This window comes from Melospiza melodia, chromosome 4 (assembly GCF_035770615.1).
Source record: "Melospiza melodia melodia isolate bMelMel2 chromosome 4, bMelMel2.pri, whole genome shotgun sequence".
Classification (NCBI taxonomy): domain Eukaryota; kingdom Metazoa; phylum Chordata; class Aves; order Passeriformes; family Passerellidae; genus Melospiza; species Melospiza melodia.
In genome coordinates, this window is record NC_086197.1 from 7,064,007 (window position 1) to 7,082,822 (window position 18,816).

Below are 18,816 nucleotides of genomic sequence, written 5' to 3' on the forward strand. Positions count from 1 at the left end.
TACTGGATTTTTGGGTGACTCTCAGCTGCAGCACCCCAATGTTTGCCTCAGACCCAGCACCTGCCTTTCCAGGGTTCACTTTGGTTATTCAGCCACACAAGCCACAACAGAACTTCTGAGCCACAGAAATAATCCAGTGCAGCCATTAAAGCTGGTTTTACTACAATTTAATCTTTATTTAAAAAAACAAAATAAAATCCACGTTCTCCATCAGCTCTCCCAGTCACTTCCCATGTAAGCTCAAACTGAAACTGATTCACTGGTTGATTTTGTGCAGAAGAAGGATGTTAAAAACTTTAAACACATAATTACACATGGAATTTTATATTAGTATGATTTTACCAACTATATTATTGGTAACCTTACATTAATAGAGTATCACCCCAAAAGTATATCAAGAGAATGACTAGAAAAAATAGGTAATGCACAACTCACCATATTATTATTAGGTAATCATTTGATTACTGCAGCAATCTGATTTTGTAGGTCAGGTTTTCTTTGAAGTCCATCAGGTGTTCAGCCTTGCTGCACCTATTTTGTATTAGCATGAAATACTTTTGTAATGCAGCATTTGGGGCAAGTTCCTTACACAGGGGGCAAAAAGCACACGAATCTGGCTCTTAGGTTTTCCCTCCTGGTCTTTAGAGGTCACTTTTAAGATTTATTTATTTTTCCTTACACTACCTTTGCTCATTTCTTCCTAGCTACCTGCATTTAAAAAACCCACAAAACAGCAGCAACAGCAAACCTAGAGAACAGCATCTTTGAATGCAGTGTGTCCTGCTTCTTCCTGATATGAGCAGATCTGTTTGGCCATAAAAACACCCATTAACTTATTCACTGTCTCTTCAAAGTCTCAAACAGAAATGGACAGACAACACTAAATGAAATTAAAAGCTACAAGCTCCAAGGCACAGAACCCTGCTTGGTGTAAGCCAAGAGGCTCATTGGATTGATGTGAGCAGAGAAGGTGCTCAGATGGCTGTTTTATAAACTATATCCTCTTCTTGCAAATCCAGTTACAGAGGGATTGAATAACAGCCTCTCCTATCTAAACACCTGCTGGCACAAGCCCATCCTACCCGAGTTGATTTCCACTGAAAATACAGCAAAGAACGTGGATTAAATCAAATCTGGCAGCCCAGGCTGGGAACAGTGATGAGCAGAGCTGGATCTGCAGAGCTCCTGGGCTGATTTCCAGGGATGTGAAGGGGCTGTCTGTGGAGCAAGGGTGCTTCTCCAGCAGACAGGCAACAAGAAGCCTTATCAGCAGAAAGGCCAAAATGACTAGTGAGTTACAAGATAAGGTAGTGATTTAAGATTAGCACAAGGTCTGGAGCAGAAACCCTTTTATATTTTGCATGTCCAAATTCAATTACTTCTTTCTCCAGCTGCTCTTGGATCATGGTCTTAACATCCCTGCAGTAGCACTCTAAGCTGGTGAGGGGACAGCTGTGAGGACACTGGGCATCACTCACTGCCACTGATTATAAATGACTGCTGGAAAAGGATCTCCCACATCCCAGATCGGCTTAGAGCGACAAATCTACTTTGAAAAAACTATAATGTAGTTAATTAAACTTGCTTTTCCTCCTCATTTCTCTTGCATGAAGTAAGACTTTGATCTACAGCACCAGAAGCCAAAGCTGGGATGCAAAATCCTTCCTTTGGCACCTACCCAGTGACTTCACATCAAAGCGCTGAGCGTGCAACCGCTGTCAGCAAGGTCAGGAGTCAGACTAAATCTGACATTTCTGAACTGTTAGTCTGGAAAATAGCACATAAATTCTGAGCAGAAGATCTTCTCTGTGTTTATTGTCTTTTACCAAGCTGCAGGAAGCCTTTGTTTTCAACACGTGAAATGTCAAGGCAGGAAAAAAATGTGTCTGAAACACTGGGGCTTCATGCAACTGCAGATGGCCAAATAAGCAGCCAGATGTCTAATTTTTACATGGTCCTTTTTGAAAATTGGATGCTGCTATTAAAAAAAAAATTGTCCAAGAAGGGCTAACATGGTTAAAATAACCTGCAGGAACATGAAGTTAGTTGGAAAGAAGGTTTTAGGATCATCAATTTAGGAGTATCAATTTAGTACCTCCAACATGTGAACCTGAACACCTATAGCAAACCAAATTGTAAGAAAGATTCTACCAAGCCAGGGCTAAACTAAAACACACTATTACCAAAATAAATATTTTACTTTTAATTTGATTCAATTCAAGCAACTTTTCTAATAGGGTAAGTGCTGCTTCACCAAAATACCCAGCAACCCAAGCATTTCATCAGGTTCTGCATTTCCCTGCCTCTGGAAGCTCTGCCTAACAGATTTAGAAGTTTATTTCTCAAAGTGTTATTGCCACAGAGGAGGGATCCAGCAACACCACACATCCATCCTGGGAGAATCCAGCTCCAGCCAGCTGTTCTGCCCAGCACAGAGCACAGCCTGCCCCAGAGGGAGGTTACCCAACAGGGTGTGGGAAGGAATGAGGACACAAGTCTCTTATCAGGGGCTGAGTTTGGATGATCTCCAAGGTCATTGATGGGTTTGTTCTTGTGAAAGAGGCATTGTAAGCTGAAATCCATAGGCAGAGGTGCATAAATTTTTAAAAACAAAGGTAAACTTCTTCCTTTCCTTTCCTAGCTATGGTAAGAAAAAGTCAGTCTTGAAACTGGGAGTGTGACACCTGTAGCTCCTCTCTGTGGTCACAGCTCCCTCTGCAGTGAACCCAGCTCCACCAGTGACACCAGACAGGGAAGCCTCCATCAGTCCTGTGCTGTGAACCAGACAGAATGCACCAAGTTCTCCCGAAAATCCCATGGGAAGGACTCAGCAAAGCCACCAGAGGGATCTCCAACTCACTGGAACCACCCAGCTGGGCCCTTGCTCTCCACAGGAGCTGATCAGTGCCAGGTTATAGAGGGCATGGGAACCAGGACACTCAAAATCACCCTCTGAGCCACACTGGGGCTCTGTCCTAAGTGACCCCTGATCAGAATTCTTGGTGTTGTGGTCAAACCAGAGGCTGCTGAGAGGTTATGGCTGGCTCCAGGTGGGAACCACAGCCCAGACACCTCACTCCAGCAGCAAAGGTGCAGGACCAATACTTAACTGTGCTCAAACCTCACCTTTAAAAAACAAACAAACAAACAATAAAACCTAGAAATGCTGCATGAAGATGAATCACAAAATGAGGCAGAAGGTGCCACAAGAGCCCATCTCTGCAGCCTTTGGTCCTGTTTTGGGTGGACTGGAGGGGAGTGGAAACAAGCTGAGCATTGATGCTTTGTTCAACAACACCCCCAGCACCAGTTTCTGAGCAGCAGCAATGACACAACACAGCCCTCGAGTGCAGTTTTGCTCTGGTTTATTCTTTATTTCAAAAAATAGATCCTGAAAGCAAAAGAATCTTTCAGAAAGCAAGGAAAAACACTGTCAAAGGCAAGAGGATCATTTCAGTGTGCATCACTCCACCCTGCCACCACTGCATCCTGGGGAGCATCCAAACACCTCCTCAACCTGGCAGCAGCAAAAGGCTCCTTTTCCCAGACCTCCAGACTCAAAGGATTCCCCCACTTCACACAGCCTTGGATCAGCTGGGCAAGGCCAGTGGGAGGCTGCTCTGTTGGCCCAGCAGCTCCCAACACTGTCAGACTCATATTTCACCTGTGCCAGAGCTGCCTGGTCAGGTGTGATGCCATGCCAAGCCATGCTTGAGGAGCTCTGCCAGCAATCATATTCCTGTCCATAAATCCCAATTTTCTCTGTGAGTGGTTGCTGCTTTCTCTTTAACCACTTCCTTACACCACTGATTGTGCTGGTACCAACACCCACATCTTCATCAGCTACACTAGTAACTCCCCATGTCACTGAGGGCTTGTCTGAAACTGATTTTTTTTTTTTTTTGTTTGGCACAGAAAAGGAAGCTGGAAACACTGGAAATTCTTTCATAAAATCCTATATTGGTACAGCATCATTCTAAAGCTGTGTCATGTTAAAAACTTTTAAGAAATAAGAATGAAAACGCCAAGAAAATCAAAGTGTTCTTTCAAGACTTTGATTCTTTGATTGTCTAAGACACCTGCAGCAAATCTGTTTTTCTAGGTTAGGTTTCCTTTGACATACATCAGCTGCCCAAGCTCAGTGCAATTACTCTGAATTAGCATAGATGGATTTTGCAGTGCAGCATTTGGCTAAGTTACCATTACAGAGGTCAGCAAAGGGAATTCTGCCTGCCCAGAATTCTGTGTTCTTCCCTCAGAGAAGCTCATGCTCAGGGCCATGGTTTCCATCCTGCTCTGCTACAGGTTGATTCTTTCCCCTTGCACAAGCCGTGCTCGGAAGTTCCAAATATCCTTCAAAACAAAAATGAGACAAAGAAAAAGCACCTTGAGGGCCAGAAAACAGTGATCAGGATTTCAGTTTACACAGATGGAAGTAGAGGATTACTTAGTTCTTATCATCTGCTGAAGGTGAAATAAAACCTGGGCACTCCTATGGGAGAAAACTCCAACTCTGGCTAAAAAAAAATCCTTAAAGCTACACAAAAACACAGAGATTTCTCTGGGGCTTACAAGAACAACTTCATTTCCACTCAGGAGAAGGAGAGAGCCTCGCTACACATCCCTCTGGATTTCACCAAGCACCTCAATAACCCCAGGAACTGAAAGGCAAGCAAGCTGTGGCTTTACAGCCATGAAAGATCAGCTTGCAAAACACAGCTGGGCACCCCAAAACACCCAGGCACACTGGGGGGAAACAGAACAACACAAACCAGCAAGGGTGAAATGTGGCAGCAGGCACAACTCTCCCAGGCATCATCCTGGGAAAGGCTGGGAGAAGCTCAGAGAAAAGAATGATAAACAATTCTTATCTTCACTTGCTCCACCTGTTGCTGTGAAGATGTGGAATGTGTTATGGAGATTTGTTTACCAGAGGGTGGTTTCCTGATTGGCCAATGGTGATGGTATTTAGCTCAAAGGACCAACTGGGTACACCTGTATCTGTCTGTAAGGGCAATGGGTTTCTTAATAAGTATAGAATAATAAAGTGATTGATCAGCCTCCTGAGAATCATGGAGTCAATGTTAATTGATACCTGGCTGGGGGCCTGCAGTGACAGTGAAAAAGAAGGTCCCTCCTCCAGAAAGCCCCAGATATTGTAAAACAAGTACATTTTAAAATGAAATTGCTGCTTTTACATCTAGACTTTACTGCCTTGATACTGGCTTTGCACACGCTTGGGAACTGCTGTGGATTAAGATATTCAGAACACTTTCACCCCAGAAACAAGGTTTATTTTTCTTTCAGTGGCTGGATCCCTGAAGAATTCACATTTGCTTTCTATTTTACTCAATGGTCTCAGTTATTCAGCAAGAGTCCATTAGTTCCATTTCTTTTTTGAGGCAGATATATATCACTGCTATAGCCTCGAGTATAAACAACTGATGTGGGATTATATTTAAGCAAAAAAAAAAATCCATTTGTTATTGTGATCAGATGTGGCTATTTGTTTTAAAAGAAAAATCCACCCACCATGGGGAGAAACTGTTAGAACTGTGGACATAAAAACTGGACAAGCACTGAATTTATTCCAGTTGATAGTTTTGAATTCAGGGCAAATGACCACATTTTTTTATTTACAAGCAGAGCTTCTCAAGGAATTTCTGGAGATCATGGGATGTGAAGAGGCTGCCAGTGAACAAGGGTTGTGAAGAGGCTGCCAGTGAACATTATGAGGAAAAAGGCCCCAAAAAAGCCTGCCAGTCATCCTCTGACCATCAGGTCTTTCATCCTGCCAAGCACCTCTGCCTGGCACAGCCTGATCTGCCAAGCTGGGCACAGCAAAGAGCACCAATGTGCCACAGGAGAGACTGGGGAAAGGGAACTGAGCTGGTTTGTACCAAAGGGCACTGAGTCTCACCTTGAGCTCCACGTTGGTTGCATCGTATTTCTTGCAAACCATTTCCTGCAGCTCCTTCTCCAGGTGCTCCTGAGTTGTGTTCTTGACATCGATGTAGTGACACTCTGAGCTGGCAAAGTGGCAGCTGATGCTCTGTGTGAGGAAAGTGGGTGTCACTCCCTGTCACACTCACTACAAACAACTCAAAAAGTTGGGAAAAACTCAGGCATTCCAGATTGTGGACACATCACTCCTTCCATACAGATCATGCCAGCAAAACCCTTCCTCCTTTCCAAGAGCTCTGGAGAGTGTCCCCTTGGAGGAATACTCTTGCTGCTGACTTCCTTCTCTTGCTCTTCTTCCTTCCCTTCTCCCCCTCACTCCCTCAGCATGAGCTGTACTGCTTGATCTCATAGTATCAGCAGCTGGAGTGGAAATAGGGAGAGTCAGGGCTGGGCCAGACCTGTGTGTGCTCTAGGGGCTCCTGGTTCCTGCACCCAGAGGGTCACAACCCACTTCTTTTGAATCCACCAACAAACTGCTGAAAGAACAGGCCACACAACAGGCAAACCAAAACAAAACCAGTGCCTGGATCAATCCCTCCTGAGACAGGACCAGGCCTCCAAAGGAGGGCACTTTTCCCTGTTTCAGTTAAAGAATCATGCATGTCAACAAATCTTTTATAGAAAATGGCTTGTGCAATCATATAAATAAATATTATTTATTGAATGATGGAGATTCCTGTTATCCAGAGATGGGATACCAGGAAGACAGGGAAAAAAGATTAGATAAAGTCCTGATATCTGGGACAGCTGAAAGGGAGCTTTCAGAAAAGCAAGTACAGCCAGACAGGCTTTAATTTAAATGTAGATTCAACATCTCATTTCTACTCCTGTTCTGTTTTTCTCAAGCAGCTGCACAGCATGCTATTCTTACAGAAGACAGGTGTTTAAAAATAAAATAATAAATAAACAAGAGAGTGCTGAAGCATGTTAGGAAGATAACTCTTTAAAACATTCATCCACATATTCATGAACTGAGAAAGGATTCAAAGGGGGTGGGGGATAAAAACAGAGGGATAGTTGGATAATTTTGTTTTTAAAAAATCAAGAATATAAAAAACTATATCAAGAGATGTTTTCCTACCTTTCGAAAACCTGATGTCCTGTTTATCCCAGAGCCATGAATGAGCAGGGGGTGGAAGAACACTGTGTCTCCCTTCTCCATGACAAGGTGAACCTTGGGAATCTTTTCATCCTCATCAAGCAGCCCATGGAAAAGTTTGTTGGTTTTACCCTAGGAAAGAAGATGCTGAACTGAAATCACTCAGTTAGAATTAGAGGAAGTGCTGATTCTCAGAGCACAGCAGGGACAGCTTTGGATCTGCTTTCCCCTGGAGAGAATATTCCACATGCCAAGCTAAAAATCTGACTATTGCTTGCTAATCCTTCTACCTCAAGCCTGACATACAGAAAAATGATACTTTCTGTATTTTCTGCAGCTGGATTTGGACAATGAAATTCTCAGCTGGAGAGAACAGAGAAGAGCACTGGGAAAGCCCACAAGGGTGGCCTGATGCCACTGCTGGAGTCCAGCCTTCTGCTCAATCACCACTGACAGGCCAGGCCAGGAAACACACACTCTTAAGAGGAAGATACCAACTGATATTTTATTCCATCCAGCTGTTTACTGTCAGACTTCTCCTCTTTGGGACAGTACACATGCTACCGGGCAGGAACAAGCTGACAGGAGGAGACAGAGCCCTCACACTTGGCAAGGGCAGTGGAAAATGCTGGCATGTGTTTATATTCGCATGCCACAACGTGCTGGACATTTTTCCAGGTGAAGGTGGGAAAAGAGACAGATCCACCCTTGTCACATGGAGTGAGGTCACACAAGAAACACTCTCCCAAATCAGTGTCAGTATGTAAGAAAAAAAAAAAAATCACTGAAAATCTCAGCTTTGACCTGCACATGCTCCCCCTACAGGAGTCCTTCCCAAGCCCTCCATGAGTCCCTACCTCCCACTGTGGGTAGCCATGAGGCTTCAGGGCTGTCCTGTGAGTGCCTGGCTGCACGATGAGGCAGCCATTGTCCTGGTGAGCCCTCTCCATGGCGGTCCAGGCGCACACGATGCGGGACGCGGGCCGGAACGGGAAATAGTGCAGGTCCTGGTGCATGGGGTGCAGGAAGGTCTGCTGGGCTGCAACACACACAGAAACCTGCAGCCCAGCACTGTGACACAGCTTCTCCTTCTGTTCAACCACTGTGGCACATCCTGAGGATGCTGGAGACACCTGGTGTACTCAGGGCTGCTCCAGCCCAGCCATGGAAGCCAAGCCAAGCTTCCATCCCAGCCCAAAATGGACCATGGAGGTGGCTCTTGGTCACACAGTGAAAGCTGCTTAGCCTGTGACCTCTCAGAAGGCTCCTTTTGCTGGCCTTTACCACCAGCACACTTTTTTTTTTTTTTTTTTATCACTCAATTTGGCTGCTCTCCATTTTTGAGAACTTTAACCAGCACAGAGTTGCACAAACCTCCAGAGCACAAAGCCCTTCCAACAGCTGTGCTCTCTGCAGGCACTGGATGTGCTGCTGTGATGCAAGCAGAACCAACCCTGTCTGTGCTGCACCCTGCTCATGTTTATTTAGCTTTTTCTTTAAAAGAGGGGAAAAAAATCCTCAATTTATGGACTGCAGCCTCCACAGAGAGTCTCTGCCTAGAGGCTCTCTTCCATGAAGTCTAAACATAAATAAATATTCTTGAAGTTTTGCTTATTATTTTTCCCCCTATGGAAATGGAAATATCATCCACACCAGAAAAGCCTTTTATATACAATTTATATACTTATTTGGCCATTGATTTTGCTCCTTAAATAGATACAGTTAGGATATTTCTGCTTGCCTCATTTGCCACACTATTTAGACTTTGTGCAGCCTCAAAAACTCTCCTGTGTTTTCTTATCTTGTCTCATTAAATCAAGGTAAAAAGAAAACAAACTATCACCAAAATGGCTTTGTAAATCTTCAATGTTATTTGGATTTAATTTTTTTTACAGCTTTTCTAAAACACTAAGTTCAATTCTGGCATGCACACAATAATTCATTCATTTTCCACTAATGCAAGTTTTCCTTACCAGAATCTGGAAGTTTATTTATCAGCATGGTGTGCATTGCCATGATGTTCGGCCCTGTGAAGCACTCAACATATTTGAGGACCTACAAAGACAAAAACATTAGGAAAAAAAATCAGAACCATGAAAAACAAGAAGAAATGTTGCTGAGGAAGCACTGGGAGCTGGATGTTTGGCTGAGGACAAGGGTACAGGAGGAGGAGGTCAGGGAGGATGGAAGGATGCAGGACAGGAGGCAGGATCTGGCTTGGCACACAAATGGGAATGGTGGGAGGAGGCCAGGAGGGAAGATGGTGCTGCAGGCTGCTGAGAAGGGTGGAAAAGATGGGGAGAGTACTCCCACAGAGCTGCATCTGCCACATGAATATTGGCAGATATTGCCCTCTAGCCTGGCATGGTTTGGCCAAGTCACATTCCTGACTGGCTCCACACCAGGGGCAGGGCAGCCCCAGGGGCAGGGCAGCACCAGGGGAAGAGCAGCCCCAAGGGCAGAGCAGCACCAGGGGCAGAGCAGCCCCAGGGGCAGGGCAGCACTGCTTTAAGTCTTCTGCCCCAACCTCCATCCATCCCCTGCTCACTCTTAAAGGCTGACTTATCCTCCTTCCTCACTTGTGTGTTTATGGGAGTGACCTGCAGGGTCAGATACCTCCATGCAGGCCCTTCCACCAGCAGCACCCTTTGTTTGTTTTACCTCAGGCAGAGTGCAGTATCTGAACAGCTCTTCATCTTCCTGGAAGTCCTGCACTTTATTAACCACGCTTTCAGACTGACCAAACTCAGATTTCCGGGATTCGTCCTTCATAATCATAACTCCTGGTGGCTTCACCTCTCTTCTGCAGATCCTGGTGAACTCCTTCCTGCAAACCAGAGGGCACATCCATGTTGGAAGAGCCCAATGACCTCCAGCTCCCCAGAGCTGCCCCCAGCCCGTCAGGCAGTGCAGGTACCTGAAGCGCTCGATGTCCTGGTCCGACACGAGGTTCCTGATGAGCAGGTACCCATTGTCCTCATAGAACTGCCTCTGCTCCCTGCTCAGCACAGCGTTGTCCAGGGTGTAGCTGGGACACAAGGGACACGTTAACCACACCTGGGGACACGTTAACCACGCCTAGGGACACGTTAACCACGCCTAGGGACACGTTAACCACGCCTAGGGACACGTTAACCACGCCTAGGGACATGTTAACCACGCCTGGGGACATGTTAACCACGCCTGGGGACACGTTAACCACGCCTAGGGACACGTTAACCACGCCTAGGGACACGTTAACCACGCCTAGGGACATGTTAACCACGCCTGGGGACATGTTAACCACGCCTGGGGACACGTTAACCACGCCTAGGGACACGTTAACCACGCCTAGTGACCAACATGTGTGCTTGGGGGAATGTAAGAGCTGAACTGAGGGATGTGGGACTCCAGGGGCTCTCCAAAATGCAGTTTATTAGATCCAAGAGTTACAGCAGTCCAGGGTCATGGGTGGCAGAGCCTGTGCCTGCAGCTGTCAGCTCCAGACCCTTTGGATTTGGTTACAATGCATTCTATACTTTTCTTTGCTGAGCATCTTAATGCAGTAGAACCAATCTGTACCTTAACTTTTATCTATAGCCTATCATAGATACTATAATTACCATATTCATGTTACAATTTTCCAATCACTAAAAGTTAGTACATTACACTTTAAGCTAGAAGTTTTTTTTCAGTTTTCTTGCAGTGGAAAATTCTGAGACCTTTTTTCTACTTGCACCATTTGCTGACTTGTTTGCCTGTGCTATCTTTCTGCTTGGTAAAAACATATTTTTTGAGGTGGGTTTATCCTTTGCTCAAAGTCATAAAAACCCCTTCTAACTAACACACCCTTTGCCTCATTGGTTATGCAGTAAGACTGGCTCAGCAATTCTTTTCTTCTATATCAAAACTTGCTTCCATCTCTATTCCTTCATCAGCCTCTACATTTAAAAATCTTTCTGCCAAGCACACACATCTGTGAGACTTTCTTGTCAAACTTTCATCCTTCCCAACAGGGGAAGAAAGAGCTAAGCTCTGAAGGTTGTTTTGCTTTCATCTCTACCAAGGAAGATGGAGCTTACCAAAACCTCCCTGAATGAGGAGCAACACTGACTTGGGCTGAAGTAGGATTGCTTATCTGGGGTGGGAATTAAGGAATATACAATCAAGCAAAATAGATTGGAACATTATCTACAGATATGGGTCCTCAATCCTACAGTGGTGTTCATTCTAAAGGCAGGTGCTGTGCTGGACACTCAATCCACATTCTTCTTCCATAATAATAAATTGCTTCCATAATAATAAATTATAATAAGAAATATTCTATAAATGAAAAGAATCTGAAACAATAAAGGAAGAGGAGTAAACCTGAGGTTTCATGTTCTCAGAGAGTGTTGCAAACCCTCACCTTCTCTCCAGTTACTGCAGAGATCAGGTCCCTTCCAAATGACAGGGACAGCAGGGAGAGAGGAGAGCTTTAGGCTTGTCCTCTACTTCAAGTCATTTCAACAGGTTTTTAAAAATTTTTTTTTTTCTCCTATGCAGAGACACAATCTTATCAACAGGGCAATTAAACCCCATTTGCTAAAGAAGCCACACAAGAGCTTTATGCATGGTATTGAAGTGTCATCCATAACAAAAATGAGCATCTTCATGCTGATCTTTTGTTCTTTACATGCATGTTTGCTTCAGGGTTTTATGAAAACCACTGACTTTCCTCCACTGCTCATAAAACCATGGATGCTTTGGGAATGAGAAATAAAGTTTCATCACAGCAGTTGTGTCCCCACACCAGGAAGCTTCAAGAGTCACACAGGGCGGGAGAAGAACAACACATGCAAAAATGTGTGGCAAAAAATGATGAGAGGGAGGAAAAGGTGCTGGGAACTGGGTGGAAGACAGAGAGAAGAACATGGGGAGACCAGCTGGCACAGGAGGTCCCAGAGCAAGGAATCCCCCAACTGAGGGCACCAGTGCTCCACACACACCACATTTCAGGCCCAATTTCAGTGAATATGGGACTCCTGATCACTCAGGCTCCTAAATGTCCACAGAGAGCTGATGGAGACACAGGCACAGGCTGAACCCCAACATGGGGCCCTCTCAGCACCTCCACCTCCCCCTTGGGGGGACAGCAGACAAGCCCACCCAGTGCTGGACTCCATTTCAGCCCCTTCCTCCCAGGCTTTGTAGTGCCTTTTCCTCTCACTGGTTTTTCTCTGGACACTTTGCAACATTCAGAGGACAAGTCTGGGCTGCCTGGACAACCAAAACCACGAGGCACAGATATTAAAACAAAACCAGTGAACTGATGTACCATTTGATGTATCAAATAAATCATTCTTGTCAGTCTGTAATTTACTTTACCCACACACCTTTCTTGCTCCAGCCCAGCTTAGACCAGGTTTTGGTCCAAAGCTATTTGCATCATGACCCAGATTTAAACACGAACAGGTTGTGCAGCACCTCTCCTTACTTCCTGTATGTTACAACCAGGGTGTTTTTCCCATAATTTATTCTTAATTTTGTGTTCCTACTTGTGTTATGGCAGTCTGAGTCAACAACTATCCATCTGCTTTCATATTTTTAATTGTATTGTTTTTAATCGATTTGAGGACTTCTACATCCTGTTTGATCACAACCTATTCTATGTATTGTAATTCAGAGGTAACTTGTTAGCATTCTGCTCTGTGAAAAAGCTTTTTTAAAGCAACATTTATGACAGCAGCTTTAAAAATATTCTTAGCAAGCAGTCTCCACGTAACTTTTGGAACCACGGGACATATCAACGCAAAAACTAATTTGTACCCAGGTTTCCTCTGCCTTATGTTGGCAGCCTCCAACATTTCCACCTCGGTTGCCACTCACAAACCAAACCTTGATGTTTTTCCTGCTGCTGCTCTGCCAGTCCAGTCTGTACCTTTCAGAGGAATCTGTGACTTCCCGTGCAACTTCTAAGTCATGCGGAATTCCTTAAATCTCTAGGAGGAGAACTGGCTGCAGGGAAGCCTCTGGCTCGGTGCTGGGGGGCACGGCCAAGATCCGCACCCCGGCTCCCCACAGCCTGCGGGGCTGAAGCTCAGGGAGAGGCTTTGGGGTGGGTCAGATACTGACCCCGATATTCGCTCGGGGCTGCCAGGAAGCGCTGTTCTCCAGCACCAGGACACAGGGCAGGATCGCCCCGTGTGTCCCTGCCAGCCCGGTGTCCCTGTCGGACATACCACGGGCACACAAGGGCGGGGAGCGAGGGGCAAAGCGGGCCAGGCTGGGGGAAGCGGGGCCCCGACCCACAGGGGCCAAAGCGCTGCTGCCGCCCCTTCCCGACCCCACAGCAGAAGGATACAGGAGCCGGGGCCGCTGCCAGCCGCGGGGACAGGTGCCGCAGGATGGTGTCCAGCCGCGCCGCCGAGCGCTCCCCCAGCCGCTCCCCGAGCCGCTCCATGACGCCCGGGCACCCTCACCGCTGTCCCGGTCGGGGCGGAGCCGGGGCCGCCGCATGCTCAGAGCCCCGGGACGGCGGTGGGAAGGGCCTGAGGGAAGCCAGGGCGGAGCCGGGAGCCCTCAGAGCCCGGATCCCGCCGGGCTCCGCCGTGCCCCGGGTGTGCAGGGCGGGAGGGGGCCGTGAGGGACCCCGCGCCCTCAGAGCGCCGGAGCCGCGGGCCGGCAGCGCCCCCGGGGAAAGGGCCTGAGGGAAGCCAAGGAGAGCTTGGAATTTTCCGTGCAGATTTCATTGTATTCGTCCTCCCGCTTCCCCTTTTTTTCTCGTTCTCTGGAGCAGTGAATTACATCAGCCCCGTGTGGAGAGCAGCGCTTGGCACGATGCACTCCTGAGGCCGGCATGGATCGATGCCTTATCTCCCGTCTCTAAGGAGACCGTCAGAGTTCGCCTCATCCCTCCATGAAAACGTTTGGAGAGATTCTTTGAGCCCCAGTGTTTAAACAGATCTCACACCTGCCAGGTTGTCCATAAAACCCTCACTCATGGGCAGTCCAGGCCCTGTTCCCAAACAGGCACCATCACAGGTCTCCTGTAGCTCCAGGCAGGCCCATGATGACAGAATGTGCAGCAAAATTCTGCTTACAGCTGCTTTAGGAAGCTCAACTCCCATTCTGCAACAGGTTTTGCTGGAATCTGGGCTGACATGTTGGTAGATCAAAAACTCAGCTGTTAATACACAAAGCTTCCTGTTAGTGCTGCAGATGAACAGAAGCCAAGGCATGGGTAGGAAGGGTTTCTGTACATAACCTTTATAAAGCTAAGCTGGTTCCCTTCAAAACTCAGTGGCAAAACTCCCATTGATTAAAATAAACTACAGCAGGTTTACAAACTGCTCTGGTTTGTGGCACATTTGTATTTATGGCTCTTACAGTATGATTGGTGGAGTCACTCCCTTCAGGGACATAACAGAACAGGCTGTTCATGGAAATGGGACAAACAAGGTTGGGAACCCAGGAAAAAAACCTCTCTAAACGATTTTGTGTAGTCACAGAGGTAAGAGTACAGGCACTGTGAAAGTACAACAGCAGCAGCAGTGACAGCACCCTTCATTGCCAATAAAATCAGACCTTTGACTCCTGAGCCATAGGAAAACTATTAGTCATAAGAAAACAGAAAGTTAAAAGTCCTTCAAATCAAACTAGTGAGAGGGAACAGAAAAAAAAAAAGCAACTAGAGTAATAGCTTTATTACTGAACTCCTAATTATAACTGCATTGAAAGGCCTATATATAATTTAGATCTATGCTGCAATTGCTTTCACAATCCAAACTGAAACAGGAACCTCAATAAATCTCATGTGTTGCAAAGTTTAGGTAAAAGCCCTGTCAAAAAGATGAAGCAGAATAATACTACACATGCCTATTGTGGCATGGACCTGTTTGCAATGTAGATATTTCTTCCATAGGTACATGTTTGACAGCACCTTATGCAAAGGTGTCCTTCATACCTGTAAAAAATGAACAAAAAGTAGGGATTTGGCTGTACTGATTTAGGAGAATTTTACATATACATAATATACACATACATAAATGTATATAGAATCATAGAACATCCTGAGTTGGAAAGGACCCACAAGAACCATCAGTCCTACTCCTGAAGTCCAGCACAAGACAAGCACAAGAATCCCACCCTGTGCCTGAGAATGTTGTCCAAAGGCTGCTTGAACTCTGTCAGCCTTCTTGGTTGTGACCTTCTTGGTCTGTGACCACTTCCTGGGGAGGCTGTCCCAGTGCTCAACCACCCTCTGGATGAAGAACCCTTTCCCAATATATTCATTTTTAAAACAAGAAGACCCTCAAAAAACCCCAATATCTCTGTGCATTAAATACCATTATTCCTTTTTACATACAGCCTCTCTGGCAATCTCCACACCAGTGACTCCCGTGTCACTGACTGCCCTGTTGTATTCTGCCACACCCCAAAGAGCTGAGGACACCCTGCCCACCTTGGCAGGAGAGCGGGTGGCTGAGGTCAGTGCCCTGAATTTGTACCCTGCTGCTGAGGGATCGAACTTTAGCACAACAAAAGATCGATCTGGCACTGCCGGCACCACTCAGTGACAGGAGGCTGCTGGCGGTGTAGCCACACCCCCTGGAATTAGGAATGTGTGGACACCTAAAAAAACCCCCCATCCTTTGCATCTAAAGAGTCCAGAGTGAATAATTTTCAAATCCATTGATAGCATCACTGAAATACAGGCTGAATGTCATGAACCCAGTAAAAGAAACAAGGCAGAAATTTTCTTTGTTAAGGAAACTGATGGTGGCATTAATCATTGTATTAAAATGGATGGAATTTAAGAGAGGCTGTGTCTTTGCAAAGTACTTTTACAGCTATGTCTGTCAGTTTCCTGAATTTTATAGAACATTTTTATACAGATGGTTTGCATTTGGCTTTTTGTTTTAATGTTTTCTGTTCATTAAATCACAAAACTAATAAAACCTAAACGATTGAGATTCCTCCAGCAGCACAGGAACATTCCTAATGCACAGTCTTATAATTTAATAAGCATCTCAATTGACTATTAAAATCCACATTATGATCAGAACTGTAATTCCAAAGATGAGGTCTTCTGAAAGCTTAATTTACTGTGGTGAGAAGTGGCAGCTGCTCCAACTCAGCAAAATTAGCTTTTTTAACTGAGATGCCAGGGAAAACAGATGTTGATGAGACAATAACAACAAAATCCACCACCAACGTGCAGGTTCATTTCTCACTACCAGAGGAGTCAAGAAGGGCTTCCATGGATGGTAGAAGGGAGAAGGAGGGAAAGGGAGCTATGGATTAATCAGAGAACAAAACAAGGGGCATAGTGACAAAGGACATGGAAAGGGTCAAGGGTCTCGATGATTCTCTGCCTTGGCCTTTGCTTTAGTTCCTGGCCCCTGCTGAATTCCAAGCTTTGGCCAACCCTTATCCTAAGGAGGAGCTACTGCCAGGTTTCTCTGCAGCTGTCCCAAACTTCTCAGCTGGGGGTGCCCACCCATTCCTTATTGACACATCCCTTTGGGAATACCAGAGACAGCTGGATCCACCAGTGCTCTGAGCACAGAGTGTAAAAACCCCAGCTGTGGTTGGCTCTTGCAGCGCCAGTGAGCCAGAAAGGAAAAGTCTCCCTCACTAACATGTTGCCCTTATTGATCTCCAAGCTCCCAAAAGGGATCCCATTCTCCCTCATGACCACCTAGCAGGGAAAAACACCTACCAAAGGGCTGAACAAGAGGGTATTTTATTACCTTTCCACTTTCCAAGAACCAGTCACAGGGGTTGCAATCACATCTTGTGGTCAGACTGCAGACATGAACTCAGGTGGTTCTTCCAGCTGTTCACCTGACTTCCAGTGGAACATCAGTGGAGCACTAAATACCAGCTACTGTGTCCATCCAACTCAGGTTTGCTGCCCTCTCACTGCAGCAGTCACATTAACTTTCATTATCTCATTATTAGAAAAGCTTTAATCCTGAATTTAGAACAGAATATGAAATAAAAAAATACGTAACAAAAATGGCCAAACTATTCTGGCTTTACATATTACCACAGATTTAAAATGCTGTTTTTCCCTGATGCAGGGAGGAAGCAAAACGCTGAGGAAAACAACAGCTAAAGAGCAACAACTGTTACAAACTTTCCAAAACTATATGTTACAAACTTTCCCAAAATATACTTATCAAATGTGTTGATTAGACTAGTGACTATTTTGATTATTAAATGCTTTCTTTTCAAAGAAAGAGTTTTTTCTCCACTCTTTTCATAACTTGGATGGAGTTCTACAAGCAGGAATGGGAGATGGTGCATGCAGAGATTCCTGCGTATGCAAACAAAGTACATTATGTTTGTATAAATGACGTGGCTACTAAAAACAACTGTTCACTGTTGCTTTCTCACAGCTTTTTTGACACCAGCATCGCAAAACCCCTTTCATTTAAGAAGGATCTCTAAGCGTTTTGCTTAATGGTGAAGGATTTAGGACTTGCCAGTCCCTTACAAGATACCCTCCTACAGCTCACTGGGATCTCCAATCTCTGATTTAGCAAAACAAGTCATGAAACTTGGTCAACAAAGGTGATGCTCATAGAGGACTTCCCAAGTTATCACCCACTCAGCGGCGCACCAGGAAGCGCTCTGGGATGTAAATTCCAGCCGTCGGGAAGCATTGGGAGAGAGGCTTTTAAATCGACTCACCCGAGCGGTTTTCCTCGTAGCTGCCTCCAGCGGCTGTGACAGGAAATCTTCCTCCGAAAGTCCAGAGACAAGCAGCCTCCTTCAGACAGCTTCCCTTGGACCTTCTGCCATTCCGGGCACGTCTGGGCAAGGACAAGTTTGGTTTTACACCTGGCTGATGAAGCCATTATCACAGCGAGTGAAAAAACCCAACAGCATCGTCCGACAGGGACCTTCTTCTGCCGGAGGGAAACTGACACACATCCAGCGCCAGTTTCAACTGCAAGTGACCTTTCTGCATGCACTCCCATACAGAAGAACTCAACTGTTCTGCACCTATTTAATCTACTTAGGATTTTTTAAAACTAAAATAACCTATACAGATCCAGTCTTGCCCACGACCACAGAGAAAATTAACAGAACAAACATCACCAAACAGCAGGGGGAAAAAAAAAATTAAATCAGTATTTTCTGCACAACTGGTTTTTGATGCTTTATTTTCAGAACTGCCATGAAAAACCTAACAGTTTTTGTTTGTTTGTTTGTTTGTTTTTTTCTCAAAGCAAAGTCAAAAACTTGGTTACTGCTTTGAGGTTTTTGTGGTGAACCCACAACTCTCAGACTTCTTTTCCAGGAAAAGGAGCGTGAGGGGACTGTGTGGTTTAAACCATTCACAAGGGGGGAATTAAAAAAAAAAAAAAACAAAACATTCTAGCTTTGCAAAAGGTGTCTGTTAAAAACACTGCTGAGTGGAAAAAAGATGGGCCAAGGTTTGCCAGAGATGCCATTAGAGGAAGACTGGAAATTTAAACCGAGCATGATGCAAGACTCAATCTGACCCAGTAACTCGTTTTTTATAGATGGAAGCCTTTGTAATTCTTGCTGCAGTGACAATTATCCAAGATTTTCTTCTCGCTGGTCTGAGTATCAAGGAGGAAATTCCAGAACCTGGGAGAAGCTTCAGGAGTGGGTTCAGCGCAGCTCAGGACAGCAGGGAGTGTCTGTGCAGAGCGGGGTCAGTGGTGGGGCTGCTGCAAGGGGCAGCTCCCGGTGCTGGCCGGGCAAACAGGGGCTCCAGCACCCCCTCCACGAGCCCTCCTCTTGCTGACAGCAGG

The 18,816-nt window shown here is 45.6% G+C and overlaps 1 protein-coding gene across 1 annotated transcript; it reads right to left on the reverse strand.

Moving 5' to 3' along the window:
* Nucleotides 1-3,348: 3,348 nt before the first annotated feature.
* PHYH (phytanoyl-CoA 2-hydroxylase) lies at nucleotides 3,349-13,512 on the reverse strand. Its single transcript, XM_063153741.1, has 9 exons — nucleotides 13,386-13,512; nucleotides 11,125-11,180; nucleotides 9,981-10,091; nucleotides 9,725-9,890; nucleotides 9,037-9,118; nucleotides 7,921-8,102; nucleotides 7,046-7,195; nucleotides 5,921-6,052; nucleotides 3,349-4,353 (listed from the first exon to the last, which is right to left on the reverse strand). The coding sequence occupies exons 1-9, from the start codon at nucleotides 13,482-13,484 to the stop codon at nucleotides 4,300-4,302; spliced, it is 1,032 nt and encodes a 343-aa protein (XP_063009811.1). The 5' UTR covers nucleotides 13,485-13,512; the 3' UTR covers nucleotides 3,349-4,299.
* Nucleotides 13,513-18,816: the final 5,304 nt, after the last annotated feature.

Excerpts from the sequence above, each read along its gene's own strand:
- PHYH (XM_063153741.1), bottom strand. The coding sequence starts at position 13,484 with ATGGAGCGGCTCGGGGAGCGGCTGGGGGAGCGCTCGGCGGCGCGGCTG. Across the intron at positions 9,119-9,724 it reads GATACTGCACTCTGCCTGAG|GTCCTCAAATATGTTGAGTG; the intron begins GTAAAACAAACA and ends TTGTCTTTGTAG. Across the intron at positions 7,196-7,920 it reads ATGGCTACCCACAGTGGGAG|GGTAAAACCAACAAACTTTT; the intron begins GTAGGGACTCAT and ends CTTCTTTCCTAG.